General features: G+C 38.8%; 3 protein-coding genes and 1 pseudogene across 5 annotated transcripts; 1 reads left to right on the plus strand and 3 right to left on the minus strand.

Moving 5' to 3' along the window:
- LOC137726642 (uncharacterized) lies at nucleotides 1-2,364 on the plus strand. Its single transcript, XM_068465581.1, has 3 exons — nucleotides 1-376; nucleotides 722-1,185; nucleotides 1,654-2,364. Exons 1-3 carry the CDS (start codon nucleotides 212-214, stop codon nucleotides 2,090-2,092), a joined length of 1,068 nt encoding a protein of 355 aa, XP_068321682.1. The 5' UTR covers nucleotides 1-211; the 3' UTR covers nucleotides 2,093-2,364.
- Nucleotides 2,365-2,989: 625 nt separating this feature from the next.
- LOC137724431 (homeobox-DDT domain protein RLT1-like) lies at nucleotides 2,990-13,762 on the minus strand. 2 transcript variants are annotated; one of them, XM_068463172.1, is made up of 18 exons: nucleotides 12,961-13,762; nucleotides 12,397-12,852; nucleotides 11,704-11,777; nucleotides 10,670-11,077; nucleotides 10,503-10,592; nucleotides 10,258-10,422; nucleotides 9,936-10,158; nucleotides 9,425-9,525; nucleotides 8,765-8,851; nucleotides 8,512-8,661; nucleotides 8,267-8,422; nucleotides 7,562-7,771; nucleotides 6,724-7,428; nucleotides 6,083-6,637; nucleotides 5,052-5,684; nucleotides 4,846-4,950; nucleotides 4,323-4,583; nucleotides 2,990-4,158 (listed from the first exon to the last, which is right to left on the minus strand). In XM_068463172.1, the coding sequence occupies exons 1-18, from the start codon at nucleotides 13,103-13,105 to the stop codon at nucleotides 3,403-3,405; spliced, it is 5,280 nt and encodes a 1,759-aa protein (XP_068319273.1). In that variant the 5' UTR covers nucleotides 13,106-13,762; the 3' UTR covers nucleotides 2,990-3,402. The 2 variants fall into 2 exon arrangements, with proteins under 2 accessions (XP_068319273.1, XP_068319272.1); XM_068463171.1 differs by having other exon boundaries at nucleotides 11,704-11,780.
- Nucleotides 13,763-15,492: 1,730 nt separating this feature from the next.
- On the minus strand, nucleotides 15,493-18,873 carry LOC137725589 (triose phosphate/phosphate translocator, chloroplastic). Of its 2 annotated transcripts, none has more exons than XM_068464323.1 (12): nucleotides 18,452-18,873; nucleotides 18,265-18,339; nucleotides 18,070-18,135; nucleotides 17,621-17,699; nucleotides 17,287-17,407; nucleotides 17,097-17,192; nucleotides 16,820-16,932; nucleotides 16,663-16,740; nucleotides 16,448-16,564; nucleotides 16,241-16,340; nucleotides 16,051-16,151; nucleotides 15,493-15,802 (listed from the first exon to the last, which is right to left on the minus strand). In XM_068464323.1, the coding sequence occupies exons 1-12, from the start codon at nucleotides 18,703-18,705 to the stop codon at nucleotides 15,785-15,787; spliced, it is 1,218 nt and encodes a 405-aa protein (XP_068320424.1). In that variant the 5' UTR covers nucleotides 18,706-18,873; the 3' UTR covers nucleotides 15,493-15,784. The 2 variants fall into 2 exon arrangements, with proteins under 2 accessions (XP_068320424.1, XP_068320425.1); XM_068464324.1 differs by having other exon boundaries at nucleotides 18,447-18,587.
- Nucleotides 18,874-22,055: 3,182 nt separating this feature from the next.
- Nucleotides 22,056-23,212, minus strand: LOC137727023 (protein DMP4-like; annotated as a pseudogene).
- Nucleotides 23,213-24,247: the final 1,035 nt, after the last annotated feature.

Raw genomic sequence — 24,247 nt, forward strand, 5'->3', positions numbered from 1 at the left:
CACTGGTCTGGTTACTTCGACACATTCTTCTCTTTTCCCTTCCCACCTCCTCCTGTTCGTCAAATAATCTCAAGCTGCTCCCCAAATTATAAATTTTCACAGCCTTCAAGCTCTCTACAATTTCGCAAAGATTTTGTCGGGAAAATAATAATACCAATAAAATATTAATAATTACAAAGCAAAAACAAGGAGAAAAAAGAAGAAGGAAGAGATGGGTGTGGATTACTACAAGCTTCTGCAGGTGGACAAGAATGCCAACGACGACGATTTGAAGAAGGCCTACAGAAAGCTCGCCATGAAGTGGCACCCTGATAAGAACCCCACCAACAAGAAGGAAGCCGAGTCCAAGTTCAAACAAATCTCTGAGGCCTACGAGGTTCGTTTAATTTCTTCACCCTTTTGTTCTTTCGCTCTGTTTTTTATTTTTTTTGAATAATTCATATTGGTTTTGCTTGAAATATTGTGTTTTAAATCTGATAAGAGAAGATTTTTCATCTGGGTTTTGGACTCCGAAGTTAAATTGCCATTTTTTTCATGTAAAAATTCCTCAAGCGGCATAAAATTCAATCTTTTCACGTTCTGTAGATTTTTGCAAGAACCCCGTTTTTTTTTTCATCTACAACTTTCTCAAACAATTGAAAAATCAACTTTGCCACGTTTTTCGAGATTGTAAATTAAACCCAGAACCTGAAATCTGATTCTGTGTGTTTTAATATTGTAGGTTCTGAGTGATCCCCAGAAGAGAGCAATCTATGATCAATACGGAGAAGAAGGGCTGAAAGGCCAAGTGCCGCCGCCGGATGCCGGTGGGCCTGGCGGTGGAGCTACCTTCTTCCAAACTGGAGACGGTCCAAATGTGTTTAGATTCAACCCCAGAAACGCCAACGACATTTTCGCTGAGATTTTCGGGTTTTCGAGCCCTATGGGCGGAATGGGAGGTGGAATGAGTGGAATGGGTGGAATGGGTGGAATGGGCGGTGGCGGTGGCGGCATGAGGGGTGGAAGATCTTTCGGTGGAATGTTTGGGGAGGACATGTTTAGTTCATTCGGAGAAGCCCGGCCCATGAGCCATGCACCACGAAAAGCTGAACCAATAGAGAAGAGGTTGCCTTGCAGCCTTGAGGAGCTCTATAAGGGGACTACCAAGAAGATGAAGATTTCGAGGGAAATTGCAGATGCAAGCGGGTAAGTTCTTTATTCTTCCTCAGTTTATAGAAGGGAAATGATTTACGCACATCTTTTTATCCTTTCGCACAATTAGTCATGTTCCTTGATCATCCTTCAATCTTATAGGAAAAGTACGTGCTCGTGATTAATTAGTCACCAATTTTAATAATGCCAGCATTGTATTGCATTCTAAATTAACGTTAGTTTACTTTAACGTAGGGTTCCCGCCTCGTTGCACTCAAGTTTGAACTTCCTTTTCCGTAGATTAGAACAGTTTAGAATGTCGCATTGGGAAAACAGAACGTTAGTTTGACATGTCTATTGTGTTCTCATCTTTGATGAAGTAATAAAGGAATACATTCGAGTCATCTTTTGTTTTCGTGCTGTTAATTTGATAGCTTGTCATTCGAATTGCAGTTCATATGATCTATTTTATCTCAAATCATTTGTCTGGTTTTTAATGACCTTATTCATCGTGTTACGCAGGATGACAATGCCAGTGGAGGAAATCCTAACCATAGAGATCAAGCCTGGCTGGAAAAAGGGAACCAAGATCACGTTCCCGGAGAAAGGAAACGAGCAAGGAAACATGATTCCTGCTGATCTTGTGTTCATAATTGATGAGAAACCACACCCCACATTCACAAGGGACGGGAACGACCTGGTCGTCACGCAGAAGATCACTCTAGCAGAAGCTCTAACAGGCTACACCGTCGACCTGACCACCCTAGATGGAAGGAGCCTCAGCATCCCCATCACCAATGTGATCAGTCCAAACTACGAGGAGGTAGTCCCTAGAGAGGGAATGCCTGTACCAAAGGACCCCTCCAAGAAGGGTAACCTCAGAATCAAATTCAACATCAAGTTTCCGGCGAGATTGAGTGCCGACCAGAAGGCCGGAATTAAGAAATATTTGCCGGCTTGATTCGAATTCGAGCCGCTGTGCTATGCGAAACCAGGGCGCTTGTGAATATTTTTTTGGATGGCTTGGGATGTTTGTGTTACTAGTTCGTTATGTAAGGTTAAACATATGTTAGTCCAATAGGGGAGTGAAACACTGTCCGTTGGATTTCATCTTTTTCTAATTGTCCACAATGCTTGTTTGATATAATTACTTAATTAGTCTCTTTCAACAGCGGATGATGTTAATGAAAATTGACCCGTAAATGACCAAATTGCTCTTGGAAGGGCAAGTCTTGGCTTCGGGGGATTGGGTCGTGACATTTATGACTTATCAAATTAGCATATTTTCGTATGACTCAATTAAATTACTACGTTTGGGCTATTTTCGCTTTTAGGAAAGTTATGGTACAACTATGGTGTGTAAGTGGCATTTTCTTAAAATAGTAACCCTTGTAAAACTTGTATAGTGTTCAAAGTTCATTAGACTCGTATATAAGAAAGGAAAGTACCCAAAGTGACAAGAATAATCTCAAGGATACAACTTTCAACGTGCACACTGCGCACTCTTGTTTGTTTCTCTCGTTTTATTTTATTCGTATTTTTTCATATTATCTACACTTTGTCGATTCGTCACCTTTCAGGTAAACAGCTAACATGTCTTGATTCGTGTGTGCTAGTAAAAGTCGGATGAAATTATAAAAAGTTAAAAAGACAATGTTAGTAACGTTTCTTTTGTGACAAATTTCTGAAAGTTAAAAACGTTTTTCTCACAATCCAAAGCACTTTACATTTCATTCCTTAGCAGAATTTAAAAGTGCTTATGAGTTATGAAAGCGTTTATTAAAGTGCTAGGTGCATCATCAAGAAACACTTACAATTCAATTGAAGTTCAATCCACTCTACTAAAAGCAATTGCGAGCAGAAATGATTTTTACAGGAATGGTCCTTGAAAATCTTCCATAAATAAAACTAAAATACAAAGAACAACATGTGTTGCTTGCGGTTTAAGTAACTTGCTTACCTTTCCATTAGGTAAATAAATGGTTTTGTTACACGCTTAATTGACTTACACGTTACACCGCAAAACTACTGCAGTTCCCCTAATCCAGTACTTCTATCCATACACTACCATTTAACAATTTAATCCATCAAATGGAAAATCTTAATCTAATAATTATAACAGCAAAAAATCAAGATTACCGGAGGCCGGAATCAATTTCTGTTTCCGTCATCAGGATGAGACGGGCAGCAACTGAAGCTGCACTATCTAAAATTGTATGCAGCCGCGGGGTATCTCAGGTGGTTGCGCAGAGGCAGTTTAGATTTCGAGCTTCATTCACTAGAGTCATCCGAACTTTCCGACTCCGTGCCATCATCGTTTCTCATCGTGTTTGGCAGAATTTCGTCCGAGGCATCGCTCATATCTACATCCCCTTCTGAATCTTCATCTCTCACTTCTTCCATGACATTATTGTCATCTTCTGAAGCATCTATATCATCGTCACTAGCTTCTACTAAACCCCCGTTCCATCCGCTGGAAGTCCCATCAAATCCAATTTCCCAGCTTCCTTGTTCGTATCCCACTGCTTGGTCGTCGTCTTCTGATTCCAATGTGTCTACTCGTTCAAATCCCCCTCCTTGCTCGTCACCTCTCATATCGATCTTTTCATCATCCCATTCCTCAGCCAAGTTTCTTGGTGATTCTCCTCCACTCTCGGGGCTGCTGCGCATGTCACTCACATGGGCAAGAGGTGTCCCCTCAACAGCCCTGTTCTTCATTCTCCTCTTTCTAACAGTTCGGCGACCCCGCCCGCTCCCTTGTCCCTGCGTTCTTTTTCCCACCGTTCTCAACCCTTGATTCAAATTCTCATTACCCCTAATGTTCTGACGACTTGCACCAGATTTGGGATTACTCACTTTTTTCTGCCACCTTTTACCACGTCCTTGCTCTCGACCTCCTCTACCACGTCTAAAGCTGTTTCGTCCACTTTTCAGGTGAGTACTGTTTTCTTCCCTCATGTATTCATTGAGGCCTGCTTCAGTTAGTTCAGTCTCACTCCTCGATGTCGGAAGTCTCATAGGTTGATTCTGTAGATGAAAAAAGCACATGTAAGTTCAATGACACGGTGGAAGTTGTATGACACCACCAACATCAATTCAACATCTATGGGATTTCATAAGAGCTGTATTTTAAAGATTTACATGCTTTTCTGTCATTAAGCTTTACAGAGAGAAAAATGGGAAAAACTCACGAGATATTCTCCCACTTCCTTGTCCGCGGTGGGCTCAGCTTTCGCTTGCTTTACATATGTAATTGATGAATCTATCTCATGAAGCCTCAGAGCCACAGCTGCAGTTGTATGTGGTATCCAAGGAAGTACAGGAACGGATCCACTGTCTAGATAATCGCGAACAACCCCCGACTGTTTGCAGGAGCCCAGCAATTCCTCCGTCACTGCAAAGTGTGATGACAGAAAGTCTTTCTTCACTGCAGTCTCAACCAGAGTCAATATCTGCAAGGAAGTTTGTCCAAAAATGAGTAACTTACTAACTTATCATATAAAAAGTTAGTTTTAGGAATAGACGTATGAGGTGCCATGGTCGTACTGGTTAGAAAATGCATGTGAAATTGATGGATAAATCTTTCCTCGTGATACTTTCATTTTGTTTGTAAAAGAAAAAAGAAAAAGAAACCAGGAACACAAATTCTTTGCAGAAGTTTAGATCAGGATATAGGGTTGACCATAAGAATGAAACAAGAAAAGGGATAGAAACCTGAAGAAGTTCATCCATTGATGATGATGCATTCAGTTTCTCTCCCCACATCTTTCGATGGTCATCAGTCCAAGACAAATGAAGAGCTTCTGGTGGAATAGATACCTGTCGAACAAACAGTGAGTGATATGAAGACTGAATAAAACATCAAGCATGGATACATGAGATGCCAGCGGTGCCCAAGATGTAAAACATCATTATCTCACCTCAACAAGAGCTATTAATGTCTTGAGCAATCTTCTGGCCAAGGGAAGAGAAGTACAAGGAATATCGAAATTCCAAGGTTCCAACATCCTTTTTTCTTTACATTGCATTACATGTTCACCAAAGTCAAAATTTCTGTTGAAAGCATCAAAAGTCTGATGGCAAGTATCGCAGTGGGAATCCTCAAAGTAATAACAATTAAGGCAGACATCGCAGACATCAAACAGCGGTCTGCATCTCTCCTTCCCATATTTCGTGGCACATAAGGTAGATGAATTAGAGCATTCTTTCCACATCCACTTCTGAAAATCTTGATACCTCCTCAAGGCAGCCCTTTTCTCAGTTTCACTACTGTCAAGCTCAATTCTGAAAGAAGATGAGGTCTGTGCTGTATCATAATTCAAAGCACAAACTGCACTTTCAGGGCTGTCAAAATGAGAGGGGAAATCAGGACTAGAATCCATTTCGTCAGCTTCATTTTTAACATGGTTTTTAGTTGGGCCTGCATTGTTAGGACGATGCGTATTTTTCTGAACGTTCTCCTTGAAGGATGCCTCAATCTTTTGCAACATTAAGCGTAAATGAGATTCCCTAATTCCACGTGTGTCCAGAGACGTAACAAGAGCATCAAAGGCCTATACAGACAATGAATTAAAAACATTATGATAATAAAGAAACTCTTAAAAGAAACTGAAACAGCATGTCAAAACTAACAAGCATAAAAATCGTGCCAGCAAGCAGACAAAAACCTATTACAAATGTTACTTGAGAACCTAAGACATACTGCCAACTGAAACAGCACGTCAAATCTAGCAAGCATAAAAGGATAATAAGTTTCCAACTTTGCTACGAAGCTCATGATGCCCAACACAACTTTGATTCACTTAAAAAAGATGACGGGGTCAATGATGATTTATCCTAAAGATAAAATGTAATCTGCATAACCAACAACATTTATTGTGCAAAATTAAACTCCAAAACACTCACAGACAAGTGCTCCTGAAACAGATTATAAAAAGCTGTTGAGTGTTACCTCTTCAGTGTCAATAAGCCTCCAGCTTCCATTGTTCAATTCAATGAAAATTCTACCTGAACCAGGGTCATGTCTTGATGCAGATGCAACAAATTGCCAGTATCGATTATGCCTACGATCTTGACCAAGAGGCAGGGACCTGTATGCATACATCTCTTCTGCTCTATGTGCAATATACGATTTTAATTGTGAGCGCGACCTTTTTGATGCATATGCAAGTTGCTGAGCCAAAAAGTTATCAGAACCCATGGAGATATCTTGGGCTGCTGAGGTCCTTTCAACATGCACGCCATTAAGCTGATTCTGAACACCTTGTGACCCATGGATTGACTTTTCATTTTCTGCAGTGACTGGAGATGCATCAATGTTCCTGTTATCAACATCCCGTAAGGGACTTAGGCCGTCCTCTACTCCGGTAGCTTGTACTTCAGCTTTGCCTCCCATTAAAGATGGAATATCTAACCTACCAACATTCTCTTCTTTTAGGCGACTTTTATCCAGCTGTGCTTCTGCCCACATTTGCTTCTTAAGAGCATTTGCAGCTTCTAAGCGATCCTGTTGAATTTTGGTGTCAAATTGAAGTTTTAACACAGAAGGTACAGTAATACATTGATTTCAAAAACATGAAAGGAAATGTTTACCTCGAGAACAATACGAATGGTATTTCCTTCATTTGCAACACCAATTAAGGCAACAAGACCACTAAGACGCTCTTCCACACTGAGGTCAGAATACTCCCCTTCTGTAAGTCCTTGAACCCATGACTCACCTGACTTGCTTTCATCAATCTCCATATTTTCTTGGTCAAGATGACTAGTACTAATATCTGCACCCAAAACACACTGTTTTAAGGAAGCACTAGGACAGAATGCATCTTTGGAACCAGTCACTGGGGAACATAAAACATCCTTCTCAAACTCATTTTTCACAGCAAGTCCAACATCATTGCTTAAACTGTCCTTTCCATTTTCTGAGAAACTAATTACTTCATTGTAATCATCAGGGGATTTGTTTGCAACTGATGGAGTAGCTAAGTCATCAACTTCAGGATCTTCATCAACTTCACATTCAGATTCTTCGTCTCTTTCAACCTCATCATTTTCAACTTCATCTCTTTCAACATCATCGACATCTTCTGCAGCTAAAATCCCATTTTCAAATATCTGAATTTTCTTCCTTGCTGCAGAAAGTATGGCCTCAGCATCAACAGGATCCTTTCTGTAAGCAGCTCGTACACGATATGTTGAAGGAGCTATTCTTTCAAAAAGCTTAGTATCTCTTGTCAAAGCAACAGAAATTGACGCTTCAGGAGTCTTGCTTGTTGTCAGGTCCCGAAGGCCGGATTTCTTACAGAAACAGAACAGATAACAGACAAATAAAAAGAAATCAGGAAAGAGGCACATAAAACTCAATACCAAAATGATTACTCTTGTCACAAGACTCACAACAGCATTTTTGCTAACAATAAACTTTAGTCACCTGAATCTTGTCTGCAAGATCTAAAACTGTTAGTCCCTTATTCCCCTCAAGTGAAAGCACATGAAAAGCTGCAAACTTTACAGTTCCAGGAGTCAACCGGTGTCTAGATCTTCGTGGAGCCAGTAAACCTTTCTCTTGCATTACTGCAAATGCATTTACAGCTGCAGAACCATTTCGTAGATTAGAAATTGCATCCTGACAACCTTTACCCTGTAATAACAATGGTACCGTGAGTCTTGCAACTTTTAGCAACAAAAATAAAACAGAAAATATTCCAAATCTTTAACGTCTGAATGTACTAATTTGATTGAAAAAAATATACACAGGAGCAGCCATAGGTGGCTTAGTGTGAAGTATGAACACACAGCCCCAATCTTTAAGTCCAAGACTAAGTCATTGAGCACTGCACTAATACCAGTCATCAAGCTAGGTGTGAATGAAATTCATCTGGGTTTCTTTGTAGTTCTCATCAAGCAAAGTCTGAACTTCGTCATATCATAGAGTTCAACTCACAAATCAAACCTAAGCAAAGCCAAACAATAAAGTTTTGATGCTTTTCCTTTGAACTAGGAGTCTAGGATGCCAGTTTAATTTGAATTCAAACTTCTATGTACACAAATTTCAGCTTTCCTTTTTACACTACTCTTAACTGATGCAGGACATCAATTCCTTTGAAAGAAAGATAATGAAGAATTGAAAGGGAACCTCGTGATTATCAGGTGTGTATGACCATGCGATACTCCTTTTCTTCAGCTGTGGCCCAAATCCGGCAGAGAGTGCTAGTTGACGGAATATTTCAGGCCATGTCAGCAGATTTAAGTGCTGCTGCCAGTTCCGTATATCAAAGCCCCATGCATAAGCCTGAAACGGATAGTTCCAAGAAATATTAGGAAAAAGCATCAAAATGAGCAAACAAAGTAACTGCGTCCATGAAGGGAGTGGGGGATTACTCCTTCAACAATCTGTGGGTGTCCACCTCCAGGATTAGCAGCACCATTTTGATTTATTCCTAATCCAGTAGGAGTCCGTGCAACATCCTCAATATCTTTAATAACCAACCTCAAGAGAGCAACATGGATCTCTCCCAACAACCTTGAATCCTAATATCAAAATTGTATGAAGTATATGAGCAGCAGAAAACATATGAAGGACAAATAATTAGAAAGCATAATTTTGAAATAAAATAACTCAATGGTGGCTCACATAGTCATGAAATGCTTGAACAAACTCATCAAGAGTAAAAGGCCATAACTCGAGAATATCAGCAAAGGTAATTAAGAATCTCCAAACCTGTCACCATCACAATTCAAACATCAGATTAGAGGCATTAATTCAAATACCAGAAACAAAGAATCTACTAAAAGTAGCATGCATATGACCATACTGGAGAGAACAATTAATGTACAATTGCAGACACAAAACTTAAAACCGTGAGATCACATGCCAAGAAGACAGTCACATACACCAAATGATCACTTGATTAAATACTAGAAGTCTAGAATAGGACCAAAAGTAACTGTCACCAGAATCGCAACTATCGTTGGAGATCGAACGACATCTTTTACAAGTGATAATTAGTCTCCTGTACTAAATATGAAGTGTCAAAAAGCATAGTTATAGGTCCATGAAACCTAAAGAATAAAAGCTCGTCATCATTTTACCACAACTAGGAAACACATTCAAGACCAAGAAGTAAGAGAAGTACAGTGAGACTATTGCAATAGCCAGAGGCTGGACCGTAGATATTACTGACTATGCTGTATGCACAAGAAATACTGTACCCATAAATCATACAAGAATAGTTAATATCAGCATATAAGGTACTTTTAATAGCTCATATCATAAGAAAAAGGAAGAACGCACCATGAGAAGGTTACCAATATTCGCCTCTGAATTGATCCATGGCTGAATTGCAAATGGTCCTTTTAACTGCACAGACCTAGGTGGGAATGCAACCAAAGAATCTGAACCACAAAAAAATGCGTCATTGAATTATTTTATAGAGACGGACAATAATGAGACGCACAAGTACACTATTAAGCATTTTATGAATACTTGTGGGTGGTTTCAGGTCAATTAAATATTCATAAGTTATCAACGCACTGAATTTTTATTTATTTTTTGCTCAATTTAGTACATCAAAAGTCCTGAATCTGTCAGCATCAAGCTTATTTCACTGAATTTAAGAGGATTCAAAAGATTTAACTTCAAAATTCTCCGAATAAGTGCCAGAGCAGTACAACAATTGGGAGGATACAAAATAGCATGGTAGATCAGATGGATTTACTATAAAGGGCTAGAAGATATACTTAGGTACTTCAAGCAGCCATGTCAAGGGTTAATAGAAGAATTCATGTTACCAGGCAACGCCTACCTCTGAATGCATCAAGGTTTTGCAGGGTGTCAAGATCAATACAAATAATGGAGGATAAACCCTTGCTTGTAGCAGCCAACTCCATTAATTCTAGTTGTTCATCCTCAATAAGCTCCATAGACTCTTTAGCAAGCCTACGTGCAGTCGCCTTCTCAAGTGCAGCTTTGCGTTTCACTACCTCTCTCTCTTTGCGAAGCTCTTCCTTCTGCCTCCTTTTCTCAGCCTACAAGATAAACCCAGAGGGGTTAAGAATTTATTATTCTATGCTGAAAAATCAAAGATACATCACATACACATTACATTTGTAGGACCTCGAACTTACTCTTATATATTCTTTCTGTAAAAACTTTTCCCTTCGTTCAATTTCACGTTTTTGCTCACGCTTTAATCTCTCTTCCTCGCGTTGCCTCTCACGCATCAACCTCTCTTCTTCTTTTCGTCTCTCACGGTCTTGTTTTTCCATTTCCTTCCTCATTCGTTCCTCATTCTATAAACAGAAAAAATCAAAATATCAGCACACGAATTGCTATGCTTCAGAAACAATTGTTTAGGACTTAAAAATAGAACCTTTCTCCTCAGAATATCTTGTTTCTCCAGCTCCTTCCGGATCCGCAACTCATGAGCTTCAACTTCTTTAGCGATTCTCGCTTCTTCACTCTACAAGATGCAACTGGTAAAGTCGTTGGTTGAGAAAATATACTATTATAATACTACAGTTAACTGCACAAGTATACCTTGCGTTTCCTCTCCATTCTCAGAATAGAGTCATTAATTTGACCTTCAGATAATACGTTAGAGTTTTCCAGTGCAGGTGCAACAACAGGGGGATCACTAAACTGAGTATTTACCCTCACGTTAGTGAAGGAGTCCCTTTGTGCTACACTGCCATCATCAACAGGAGATGAGTAGGGCACTACTTGCCTCTCCTGCTGAGACAGAAGACGAACACGTGACGCATGACCATGGACACCATGAACCCTTGACAATGGCTCATTTCCAACAGCAAATGACGAAGTTCTTGCAGTTGGGCCATCAATTGCTGAATCGTGAAAATGAGATTGAGAGACTTGTCCGTATGCATCAGACCGAATACTGGAGTGATCTTGAAGAAAGGGATATTCGTGGAGAGCCCTTGTCGTAGCCTGAGATGAAAACTCATTCTAATTCAATGATTCATCCAAAAGAAATTGAGGATACATAAAACATCCAAAATCACATGCATCAGAAAAAGATAAAAGAGTACCAACAGTACAAAATCAGTTCAAATGCATTAGATCCCACAATAGGAAGGAAAAGGGAATGAGAGAGTGAGTAAGTATCCAGACAGCGAATGATGAGTTGTTTTGTTACCAGTCATGCAACTAAACCCAATTTTAAATCACCCTTATAAAATTAAGTTAAGAAGATTTGGACAAAGATGCAAATACTCTTGCTAAGATTTCAAACTCAGACTGCTTGAAGCCAGTTCAATCGAATTAGAGTTCTAAACTGCCAAGGACACTCTAGATACTGCTGAAGTCATCGAACAATGTCAATACTCAAGTGAGAACTGCAAAAGAATACCACCTACCCTATGTTTGTTCGACTCCCCACAACATTATCTTGTGGTTTTAAGTTTTAAAGGTTGACACATGCTAATGAAAAAACCAGTACATGTATATCACTTCATGGTTCACCAGCATCTTATATAGTAGATATTGTCCGTATTGCACATGCCATCATGTGGTATATAAAAAATAATAGATTTATCAAAGAAAAAGAAACAGACTTTAATTGGTTTTGCATCATGACGCTCATATTTGCCCTCCAAAGCATGGGCAGACCGCTTATGCTGCTCCGCAACTGCTTCACCAAGTAAAGAATCAAAAGGGTTAGCATGAAACCTAATTGCATACAAAAATCATTCAAATAACAGAAAATAATATGCTAGGGTAATAATGTGGCTTTAATCAATCACTAAAGCATATATTTTCGCATTCTAATTTGGGTAATAATCCATAATTTAAGACCACCACAAGATGAGAAAATTTGGGGCTCAAGTTTTTTACTGAACTACCATGAAGCATAAAGCCTTCAAAGCAAATGTGAATGTTAAACCACACTAGAAACCGATGATAAACCAACTAGTAATCTTAATTATCAGAAAAAACTGGTGAACTGAGTAGCATGTGTAATCTGAATGTTGGAAAACTTGCTAAGCGCATGATCGCTGAAATAAAGCACACCTATTGACACATTTAAACATGGCAAAAAGAAAGTCATGAAAAGATTTTCTGTTTATCTTATAGAAGGGAGTACCAAATAAAAATATACTCTGAGAAAAACAGACCAACATAAACTCACTAAACAATAATATGCACAAAATTCTCTGCATAATGTTGCAATCTAGTCCCACATAAGTCAAGTACAAGGCATTGCTCAATTGAGCTGTAAAATCAGTAAGGCAACCCAGTAATTATACCTAGAGGTGCCCCAAATGCATCTGGCGGCAAAGGATCAAACTCTATCCCGAGAAGCGGGCCATCTTCCCTCAATGGCTCTCCCAATTGAGCTTCCACACAAGCAATGGCCCTGAGCTCCAAGATCGACTCTGGCGACTCATAATACCTCCTCCCCCTCATTGGAATGTCATCAGCCACACCCCTAGCCACCACATTCCGCAACTCCGGGTGACCAAAGGGGCTTGAGCCGGAGCCTGAACCGGACCCATAATCACTACCCGGCTCTGACCCATGAGCCAAATCATCAATGGGGGGCTCAGGCAAAGTGGTTACCAATTTACGCTGCTTCTTCGGAGGACCCCCTTCCTTCTTGTCCTTCAACCTTCTGTGACAGAACCACATCTGTAACTGCCGATCGGAAAGCCCCAATTTTTCCGATAGCTCAGCCCTAATCGCCTCCGACGGGTAGGTCTCCACTGATCAAAAACCCAAAAATCAAAACAAAAACTTCAATTTCCACAGAAATCCAAAACAAACATTACAAAAAAAAAAAAAGAAAAAAAAAAAAGAGAAATCGAACATACATGCATATGCTTTCTCGAGGGTTTCGAGCTGAAAGGGGGTCTTCATCTGGCGCTTGGGCTTGCTCTGCCCCTCACTGGAATTGTTAAGTTTACTATTGCTCTCATGATTTTTGTTTTGATTTTCTCCCTCCGACGCCGCCTCCATTGAAATCGAGACCGAGATCTGGGATTCCACCCAAATCTTCCGTCTTTCAATCCCTCAAACCTTCAAACTTCGAAACCCTAATCCCCAAATTCTCATAAAAACTGGGTCTTCGTAAAGAATCCGATTTCCTTCTCCTTTCTCTCTGTCTCTCTGTCTCTCTAAAACTCTCGTTCGTTCTTTTTCTCTCTAAAAACAAAATACCGTAACAGTCAAGGAAGAAGAGATCGAGAAGAAAGAGAGGCGTAGAATTATCATGATGGAATATTAAGAATACGAAGAATAAACATTTACGAATAATAAATGTTGAATTTTTTACGGGGATTGAAAAGAAAACACAGCAACAAACATTAACATCAAAAACAAAAACAACGAATAATATTAATAATATCGAAAAATAGGAAAAGGGAAAATCAGGACGAGGAACATGTTTTTTAAAACAACAACAGTATTTCCTCCTCGCTCTAATTCTAATTCCACCACCTTCCATATTTTTTTTTCTCACTTTTTTCTATTTCTAAATTTTTTGTCTTTTATTAAAATTCAGACGATTGATGCTACTTTCAAGTTAAACGAAGCCTTTTCAGTTTTTAATTCAGTGTATATTTTATTATTTATTGAATTTTCAACTTTTTAAGGTTCTTTCTTTCTTCAGGTTTTTTGTTTTGTTTTATGTTTATGTTTTTTTGGTTCAGTAATGTTAAATATGTTGCATCGTATCGTATCGTGTGTGTGCGTGTTTGTTCGATGTTTATCGAAGGGTTCTTGGTGTTCGTTGGTTTGGATTCTGTGTGTTCGTTGGATGCGATCTTCTCATTGGGTGCGCGATGAACGAGCGTCTGTTTCTGCTTTCCTCTGTTTCTGGGCCCCGTTCCTCCTTTGTACACCATTGGGCTGGGCTTCTGTGAACTGTGTTGATCAGAAAGTAGGCTTTAGATGATACCCAAAATGGATAAATTTTTTATTGTGACGGGACTATAGATGGTACACCACGTATTTTTACATAAGTAGTGAGAAATTGTATTTTTTAAGTTATTAACTTTTTAGCATGCATATTCCACCATTTATATAATGAAACGTGATGTACCACTCGTGTTCCAGTCACACTGAAAAATCTCTCCCCAAATTTTTTTGTGGTCTCTATGTGACTTATCTTATTGAGTGATATGTGTCCATTCATTTAATCTCTTCAGTAAAAAAATAAAACACAAAAGATAAATTAAGTTAAAATAACACGTGTCACTTAATTAAATAGGTCATAGAGAGGGCTCAGAGAATTTTGGATGCACAAGATTTGAACTCGCTTTAGATATAGCGTGACGTGAGTTGAGAGATTAATGATTTGAATTTGAGGCATTTTTAACATTTGAAGATAAAAATATATCATTTTGCGGCGTGCTAGCATTTTTTTTTTCTTTTTATTAAGGACACATTGATGATCTATACTATATCAGACTCGGTATTTCGTATTGATTACAAATTTACAATAAACTACCTTCACAACGCACCATTGTAAAAACAAATCTGAATAAATATCAGAATTAGTCCCTTAAAACGAATAAGGAGGAGGATGACGACAACGATGTGGGTGTCCCGCACCTTATTGATTCGAATGATTTGAAACCCTTGTCTAACGGTTAGGTAAGTAGTCTACGTACGTAGTCACTTTTTTCCTAGACAAGTACCTATGATTCTTTATTCCTTCTATAATATACATAACCATCACATCACACAAATGTTGGAATCCATGTCCAATTTGATCCGATCAATCAAGCATGCCCTAAGTTGCTTATGTTGCATTTTCGTAGTTTTAAGTGATAATTGGAAATATGTTTTTTCAATTATAAGATATATCAGAACGTTCATTTGGTTCTTAGAGCTCGTAGCAAGTTTGTGATCACCAATAAAAAATGACTAACTAGAAGCATTTAGTAGAGAATACAATCCTTTCCCAAAATTTTGTGGTTCTCTCCACTTGAGTATCCTGAACCATCTTTTTAAGGACTCCTATAGAACTTGGAAGGTCCTTATCCTCACCCTTGCTTTAGTGGCTAAATCTCAATGTTCTTATTTCCTCGTAGAAAAGTACGTCTATAGTTGGAGCCCAGTGTCTCAACTTCCAATCGCCTCAAAAAACTTATCTGCAACCAAGTGATCGAACAACTATTCTTACAAGCTCGCAACCAAGTGATATGTCGCTTATCCGTGCAAGGAGTTGTAGGAACAATTGCCCAATCACTTGTCATGAAGATTGTAGGGAAGAGAGGAAGAAGTAGATACAACGTGAAGCAAATATCTAGACAACTGATATCATGTAGAATTAAGAACCGCATGACTATTGGGAGAAAGAAATAAATACAGCGTAAAGGCCATGTAAACAAAGAATGTGATAAAGAAGTAACTGCATAACATATGTTTCTGCACGTACTATTGAGAGTGGACTCGCACGTAAAATCTTCATTGAAATTGATACTTTATTCATTTCCAAACAACATGAGACCATCACAAATTAGAATGTCTGTGTACTCTCAATCAATGGAAGAAAAAAAAGAGGAGGGGAGGAGGGAGGGAAGGAAACAAACTATGACATAGATAATAGATAGTACTCAATTTGCAACTTCTGAAGGGAATTTATGAAATTTTCAATGCATGGTTCTCTCCGTGTCCGTTCTTCATTCCTCCTCACGCAGCTTTCCCTTGCTGGATTTCAGGAAAGAAAAAGAAAAACAGAGTCAAAAGAACAATAAACGGTGCATATAGCATTAGGCTAACTGCTAAGATCAATCTTTAGAAAAACGCATATGAGCAGAAGTGCTTCCTACATAAGCAGTCCCAAGCGGCGGTTCTAGAACTAGTTTAAGGGCAACTCCAAACATGCATGAATGCAGACATTGGATGCAAGAGACTACTTTTTGCGACAAAATGTATATCAAACAAGTGCCACTCACTCGTTTCTCTTCTTCTATCTTGGCCTTGAGGTAAGAGTAGATCGCCACTCCTGCAATTGCAATGGCAGTTCCAATACCAGTTTGTGTTGAAATCTTGTTACCTGCAAGCACCGATAGAAATTAGTTATGAGATCAAATTTTCATTGATCTAAAAAACGAAGTTGAAGATTGTCGGACATAAAATCATTACCAAAGACCACGATTGAGAAGCCAATCACAAACACACGCTTCAGCACGTTTCCAACCGCATGCGTAAGAGGCGCCACTCTCTCCAGGGTGTTGGTGGCCAACTGATAGTTTGGAAAAACATAAACGGTTCGTATGATTTCATAACAATTGAATTCCAGTGAGAAGATTATGCTACTGCTACAACACGAAGTAAAGAAAACACATATACCTGGTTATAGAGATGGTAAAACAATCCCACCCAGAAGAGATCGGTGACGAACTTGACAAGTCCTACTTTAGCAATTGCATCATTGAAACCATACTTGATCAGTTGAGGTCCCTCTACCTATTGACGAGAGACAGGACATGGAGCCACAATTCATCAAAATTATTATTTCAGTTGCAGAATCAAACTACCACGGCTCTCAAGAGAAGTATACTCACGATGAGAGCAGGTGGAATGCAGACAAAGAGTGCAATGATCGAAATATAGGCATATAGATTTGTACTATCCATATCAGTCTGCAGAAATAACAAAAAAAGTTATATATAAAGGAAAATTAACTTCAAGAATTCAAAACGTAAAGTTAGAGAAACTAACCATGGCTTTCTTTGAATAGATACTCCTGTAAGTGAAGGAGATATTTGAAATCATAGCACTAATGAAGCCAAGCCAGTTGAACGACAACTCAGTCAGCGATGCCATCGACACACCTGCATTTTAAAACCATGGAAAACCAACTTACGTGACAATAAATTTATGTGTTTGTAGAAATGATTCATCGAAATAATGAGTCACACATTGATATCCACGCATTTGGTTAAATGCTGGATAATATGATTACAACAACTGAATGAACATAAATAGAAGAGCATACCAATAACAACAGGAGCCAGGGACAGCCATAGAGACAAGGGGATTGATTGTCCGAGGACAAATTGCGACGCAGCAGCATTGAAGAATGGCTCAAGAGCTGAAACAAATAAATCCGACGTTAATCCAACATTAATTATATAGTCATTTGATGTTCTCCGAAATGTTTTAGAGCATAAAATTTGTGCTCTCACCTTTGATTGTATGTGTGAATGAGACAGCAACGGCTGCAAACGAGACGTTGCTGGTGACGTGGCCAAGTGCATGGCACACTGCCACTGGGATAAGCAGCTTCAGGAGGTTTGCATCAATTGGCTACATGGAGAGAAACACCAGTCACATACACTAAATGAAGAGTTACCAGAATACGAAACAGAGATTTGCATATGTGAGTTAGGCCAGTTTGCCTATCCTAACTCTCGAGTTTTTTTTTTTTTTTTTTTCTTTCCAATGTCGTAACTCTCGAGTTCGAATCCTCCTTTATTTATTCGAGCAATAATTTACACAACATTTAATTGGTTCACTTACAGCGCGTTTGGGAAGGCCCACAGCCCAGCTGATCAAACAGTACACAACTCCGACAGCCAAGTGGACGACGGACACAAAACTGCACCCACAAGGAACAAAAAAATCACTTCTTTAGAAGAAGCCGGAACTAAAATAACTAGAACAGGCCTGAGATATGAATATATACCGATATGTTATTGTAACAGTATTTTAAGTCAATTATCCACTATAAAACAATTAGCTTCTTCATATAATAGTGTATGATTTAAAATATAGCACAATAACATCTTGTTATACGAAATCATACAATCTAATTTCCTCACATATTAATGTACGATTTAAAATATAGCACAACAATATCTCGTTAAACTAAATTATACATTTAGTTTCCTTGCATAATAGTGTACAATTAAAAATATAACATAGTAAAATCTCGTTACATGAAAAAAAATTGAAATTGGCACACTTACTATGGATAGGGAAAGTAATTGTAGATCTTCTTATTCATGATGTTGAAAATTACGTTCAGAAAATACCTGCAAACCAAGGACAAATCCGTAATTCCCGACACAATGATTACTCAAAAATAAATCCAAATTAATTTAAACTGTTTCAACAGTTTATGATAAGCCGTTAAATTGTAGACGACGCGCGGGAGTCCGTACCACATGAAGAAGAAGAAGCCGGTGAGGATAAAAGGGTACTTGTTGAAGAACCCGATCGGCGCCACCTTCCCGTCCCTGTAACACCACCGTGTCAGAAAGAACCGGCAAAACACACAAAAAAACTCATTAGTTCGGAGGCTGACGCGGGCGAGTCAGACCGAGATAGAACGGAGGAGACGGACCTCACCCGGCGGAATCTCCTTCAGCCGGCGACGAGGCCGCGGTTTGGCACGGCCGGAGAATCTCCCTCTTCATCGGCGACGCCTCGAGCAGCAGCGCCGGGCGGAGCTGCCTCCCCCATATGAGGTTCCCGCCCTCGCTCACGGCCCCGATTGGCCGGGCCGAGACCAACGAGACGGCGCCGTTCTCTCTGTGGGATGGCTTGCGCTGGTAGGGGAGTGGTGCGAATGCGGTGGCGCGTGAGAACACCCGCGACTGCATGATTGATGTGGAGAGCGAGAGAACGAGAGAGAGAGAGAGAGAGAGAGAGAGAGCGAGAGAGCGCTTAGAGACAGAGAGAGTGGGGAATGCGGATTGGGAAGATGCAGTGAACTCTTATTAGTTGTTCTGAGCAGACAAGTGACAGATGGAAACGAACCAGTTGGAGGGAGAAGGAGGGCGGTTTATTTCTTTTGTTTCTGTTCGCGTGGTTCTGCTCTTCTACAACGCGAACATGTTAGGAAAGTACATCCGCCGCTACGATTAGGTAAACGTTGGTTTGAAATTTGCTTGTGCACAACTTTTGTTGGCAAACGCTTATAATAGGATCAGGATTCTCGTCAGATTCTTCTTGTGGAGATCCCTGGAATCAAATAATTATGTATGTTCATTATATATTATGTGATCAGAAATTATTTAAAATTTAAGATTTAAAATTGAATATAAATAGTACCTAACGAAAAATGACCGTACGATATACAATGAACGGACATGATTGCTTGATTCCTGTAATCCCCACAAAATGGATCCGGCGAGGATCTTGATTAAGTAATATAAGTGCTTTAATTACAAAAAAATGTTGAAATTCATATTAAAAAACTTGTGCATCCTCGAAGCATTTAGTATATGTTTTTTATTTGGTGTTCGATTCACAAAATTTTACGTTTGTAATCGAAACTGTTTATATTATAAATCATCTTGTAAAAATTATCTCTACGAAAAATAAAATTAAGGTCATTTAATATAAGTCTGAAGCCTTATGAATTGGCCGAGGAGGAAATCATCGTCAACTTTTATGGAGCCAAGTTAATAACATAAGATGGTGGAGGAGCATGGGAGGTTACGGTGGGGGTGGTGGATAGGGAATGAGGGAGACTCATGGGGATGTGAAATGGGAGGGGTGGGGGCCCCGCTTATCCCCAGCGTAAGGCGTACGAGCGACGACAATGCGAGTTGATTTGGATCGCCTTATCGTTTCTGTTTGCTTAATTCCCTTTCCTGTGTGGAACTGTTAATTAATTCCCTTTCCTCTCAACTGTTTCTCACGGGAATCAAATTCTTGGAAAAAAAAATGCAACAAAAAAAAAAAAAAAACCATATAAAGCTTTGATGATTTTTGTGTAAGAAATTTCAGAAGCCTTGGTAACAGAAAAAATATCCTATCGACCAAGAGCGACACGTAGTAACATTCATTCTCACAATTTATTCACAAACTTGATTTCTTTTAAGGTACATATTTTAGATCCAGATTCAAAATTACAGAGTATTTTTAAGAGTAAGTTCAGTCAATTAATTATATGTTTTTATTTCTTTTATACTCATCTTATATTTTTTTTTAAATATTAAAAACCATTTAATATTTTTCAATATTATGCATTTTTCAACTCTAAAAAAATCTACTAACATAAAATCTATCTGCAAAACATTCTACCCTAAGTCAAGTAACAAATATGTGAATGTATGTTATACCCATACGTGAGATATGAAACCTAACTAAAAGGTAGAAAAAAAACATAACATACCTACAAGCAAGGCACATTAATATGTGACAGGTTGATTATAAAAAAAATATATATGTCATATAGGTAAATAAATACAATTAACCTATGACACAGGTTGATTATAAAAATTAAAAATAAAATTTATAAATAGGGTTTAAAGCAGGAGGAAGAACAAGAAATAACAAATAAATAAATAAAAAGAAATAATTAGAAAGAAATTTGATTTTTATAATAAATCTTATCATTGAAGAGATAATTATTGATAATTAAATTAATAAATTTAAGGAATTTGACTAATTTTAACAAAATGGACAATTCCTGCTATTGACTAAAAAAAACTTGACTTATATCAAGTTTCCCCATAACAATGAATTTTATCTCCTCATTGCTTCACGTGAAGTCGATGGCAACTCGTATTGGCATCACAAAGGGGTTTTCAAAATTTATCCTTGAGAGTGATTCACGCCAGATTGTAGTGGCTCTTCTAGATTCTTCCAATGATTTGTTTGACATTGGACTTTTAATTGAAGATTCGCGGGTGATTCTGTCATCAATCACTGGAGCTTATGTTATCCATGTTCGTTGCCAAGTCAACGGTATTGCTCATCGTCTAGCATGGTTTGCCCTTACGTCAAATTCCTCATGTAACTGGTTTAAGGAACCTCTGGACCTTATCTCAAATTTACTTTTTGAAGAAGCTGTTTCGTAATCGACGTAATACTCTATAATTCGGATCTTCTTGTTTGCAATGGAACGAATCTATCGAGTATTATTCAAAAAATATATATATATAACTTCGATTTTAGGGCTCTGAACTTACATGATGGACAAATCTGATATTGTAAATCAAAAGTCTAAGCTCGAAGTGACAATTTCAATATATGACAATCACTCTTTTCAATGCAGGAGATTGAAATTGACAAAATTTGAGTAACAATTAAGTTTTCGCAATACATTCAGACGTCCTACACAAAATAAGCTTGTATAAAACACGTAAAGTAGAACAACTAATTAGTTTGACAATTGATAGGCGAGAAACTCTCCATAGTCAAGTAATTTCTCGTTTACAAAAATCATCTATGTATATACAGAAATTGTATTAGGCTAAACATTCAAAGTTAATGAAGATAAAACTAAAAATGCTGGAACTTTTTGGTATTTTTGGATGCATAGATCAAAGATTTTGAGGCCATCGACATTACCTTTCAACCATTGGGCCCAATTCAACAACTTCAATTAGATCCAAATTCATAACTTGCCGTCGAGTCTCCGCACTGCCGCCGTCAAATGCCTCCGCTATATATCACGACCTTTGGCCTCATGATCTCTCAGTTAGTCTCCGCGAACCAGATGAGGTCCGCGGAGGCGCTACTTGATAGGATGAAGGAGGAGAAGTGTAGTGCTACTGAAGATATTCCTCCCTGTTTGCGGAGGCTATGGCTGCGTTCACAGGCCGCTGGATCCTGGACGCTGTAGGGTGTTCCACAAGATGGACGACTTTCAATGCAAACGAACCCAAAAATCTAACATAACCGTACTTGGGATTCTTGTTGAAGAATTTGGATAAAAACCATGGGATTGTTTGAAGGCATGACAAGCAAAGGTGTTGCTCCAATGTGTATACTTACAGCACATTGATGGTTGGGCTCTGCAAGTAATAGGAAGCCTGTCTATAAATCTAACAACGCCAGGAACTGAAAGCAGAATAACAATTATAGACAGGCTTCTATTATTTGCATACATGACTCACGCAATACTAGAAGATGTACTCGCATATATCATGCGGCTAGAAATAATTTTTTTATTTAAAATTAAATATAAATAGTATCTGACAAAAACCGACCGTGTATGATGAACGGATGTGATTAGAGAATTCCAACAAAGAGGATCCGGAGAGGGTCCTCATTCGCACTCTTGGCTTCTATGAGAAATAATTATCTCAACCGTTTCTTAGTCGGTACCTCAAACGATATTTGTAGTTATTTGATCAGGAGTTGTTATGTTTAAAAGTTCTCTTTCAATGTGCCATGAATTTGAACTGGGATTTACAAACAAAGAGAATAGTCATATAGTCATATAACCGGCATTTACGGAACTTGGAGGAAGCCGGACTGGAAGAAAGAATAAATAAGGTTGTATGTGCACGGTTTGGCAATTTTAAGTAGCACGCAGGCAAATATGAATTAATCAAGCAAAAGAGGTGTTGCTAACTTGCAGACAGCGGGAAGCCAATTCCATGGCGCTTGGTTGGAAACACAACAAACAACATACTGCAAATGACACCAATGCCAACTGGCAATGCTGTGAGTACCTCCTGAGCCTCATCTGACGGCGTTGGATAGAAGCAATTCACCACATTCTGATCGAAAAGTGCAACAGCTGCGAATACAAGTATTGACATGAAGGCATGGAGGAAATCTATAAATTGCAGCCGGAAATTTGCAGCGACTTCAGGTGATATGTTGGCTGATCCATCAATGATCCATAAGCCTTTGAATGTAGCGAGCCCATAGCAGACATTTCCATTCTCGTCCCTAACGCTGTCAGTGAAACTTAGTAGAAAACTTGAAGCCCCACAGAGGGCTACAAGGCCAGCAGTCATGGACCGGCTGACTGAGTCACAGTTGCCCAGGTTTGTAAATATGGGTGCCAGAAGCTGAAATGCAAGAACTGTTCCCGTTGGCAAAAGATTGGCCAAATGAGCTGTGCTCTGAAAAGTCTGGCGAATGGCTTTCTGTATCAGCGTTCTTTCCTCTTCTGTCACGGACTTTGGTGCATCTTGCAAGAGGGGGAGTTTCTGCTCACCATCATGCAGGTGCCGGGATTCCTTAGCTTCTACCTTGATCTCCATCGACCAGAATCGTTTGATACGTCTCTTATCCCTTAATGCTTTGGTCTCTTTTTCTCGTATTATTTTAGCATTTTTCTTGTGAGGAACAATGTTGCATAAATAGGAATAGGAATGAAACTTGAGTGGAGGTAAAGGGAGGGAAAGAGTAGTTAGTCATGCCTTGCAAGGAAGAGAAACCTAAAACTGGAACCGAATTATAGATAGGAGAGTTTGGTTTCGTGTTCGGTTTTTCGCTAACTGCCTGTCCATGGCTCTTTGATGACCCGTTATCGATCATGGTCTTTCAGAGTAGCAGTCACAAAGGGAGGGAGGATCGGGTTCAAGAAATTTGGGAGCTTTTTTGTTGCTGAAACGCAATGCGCATTGCTTAAGGGGCAAGCTTCACAAGAGGTATTGTTTACTTTTGTATTAGTAGTATTTCTAAATTTAGAAATGGGGACCCACTATTATTTGTTATTTTGCTTTTGTGGTTTTTGCTTGGAGACATGAAAGACTGGTGAGGATGAGAGGGGGCGGTTAGGCTTCACTTTGAAGGAATTTGTTGTTAGATCATACATGGTGTCATATACTCATACCTTGCACGTTATTACTTTGTAAACAGGCGTGAAAATTGTCTTGGAACTAATTCGCTACCCAAAACAGCCCATATTTGCATTTACGGACATGCTAGAATTTGGATTGGAAGCGATCGTGGCACTCTCCATTTCTCTCTCTGCACTTCTCCATTCTCAGAGGAGAACCAAGAGAAGAAGTGCAAAAGGAGAAACTAGGGGTTTGAAAATCACTTCCATTGCATCAACTCGTTTCGTGACCGAAGTCTTATAAAATCTCTATCTGTTCAGACATACGAACCGCATGGATCAAAGGAGAAAAGTAGAAATTTTTCTTTCGAAGATAAAATACAGTATCTCTTGACATGCTAACTGGATCTATAGGAATTTCAATATATATATATATATATAGGGATGGATTCATGACACCACTTTTTTTACATAATTTTTTCACACGCGTTTTTATGGAGTCCATTCTGTAATGTATTTTAACGATTCGAACCATCTATCTTTTATAACATTATTCATAGGTCATCCTTGCAAAAAATAGACAAGGACATTCATTTATAGTGAAAAAAAAAAGAGAAATACGGTTATACAAAGACACCATAAAACTTAATCCAACAGTCATATGGTTTTAG

Source organism: Pyrus communis, chromosome 2, assembly GCF_963583255.1.
Source record: "Pyrus communis chromosome 2, drPyrComm1.1, whole genome shotgun sequence".
In the NCBI taxonomy this organism is placed as follows: Eukaryota; Viridiplantae; Streptophyta; class Magnoliopsida; order Rosales; family Rosaceae; genus Pyrus; species Pyrus communis.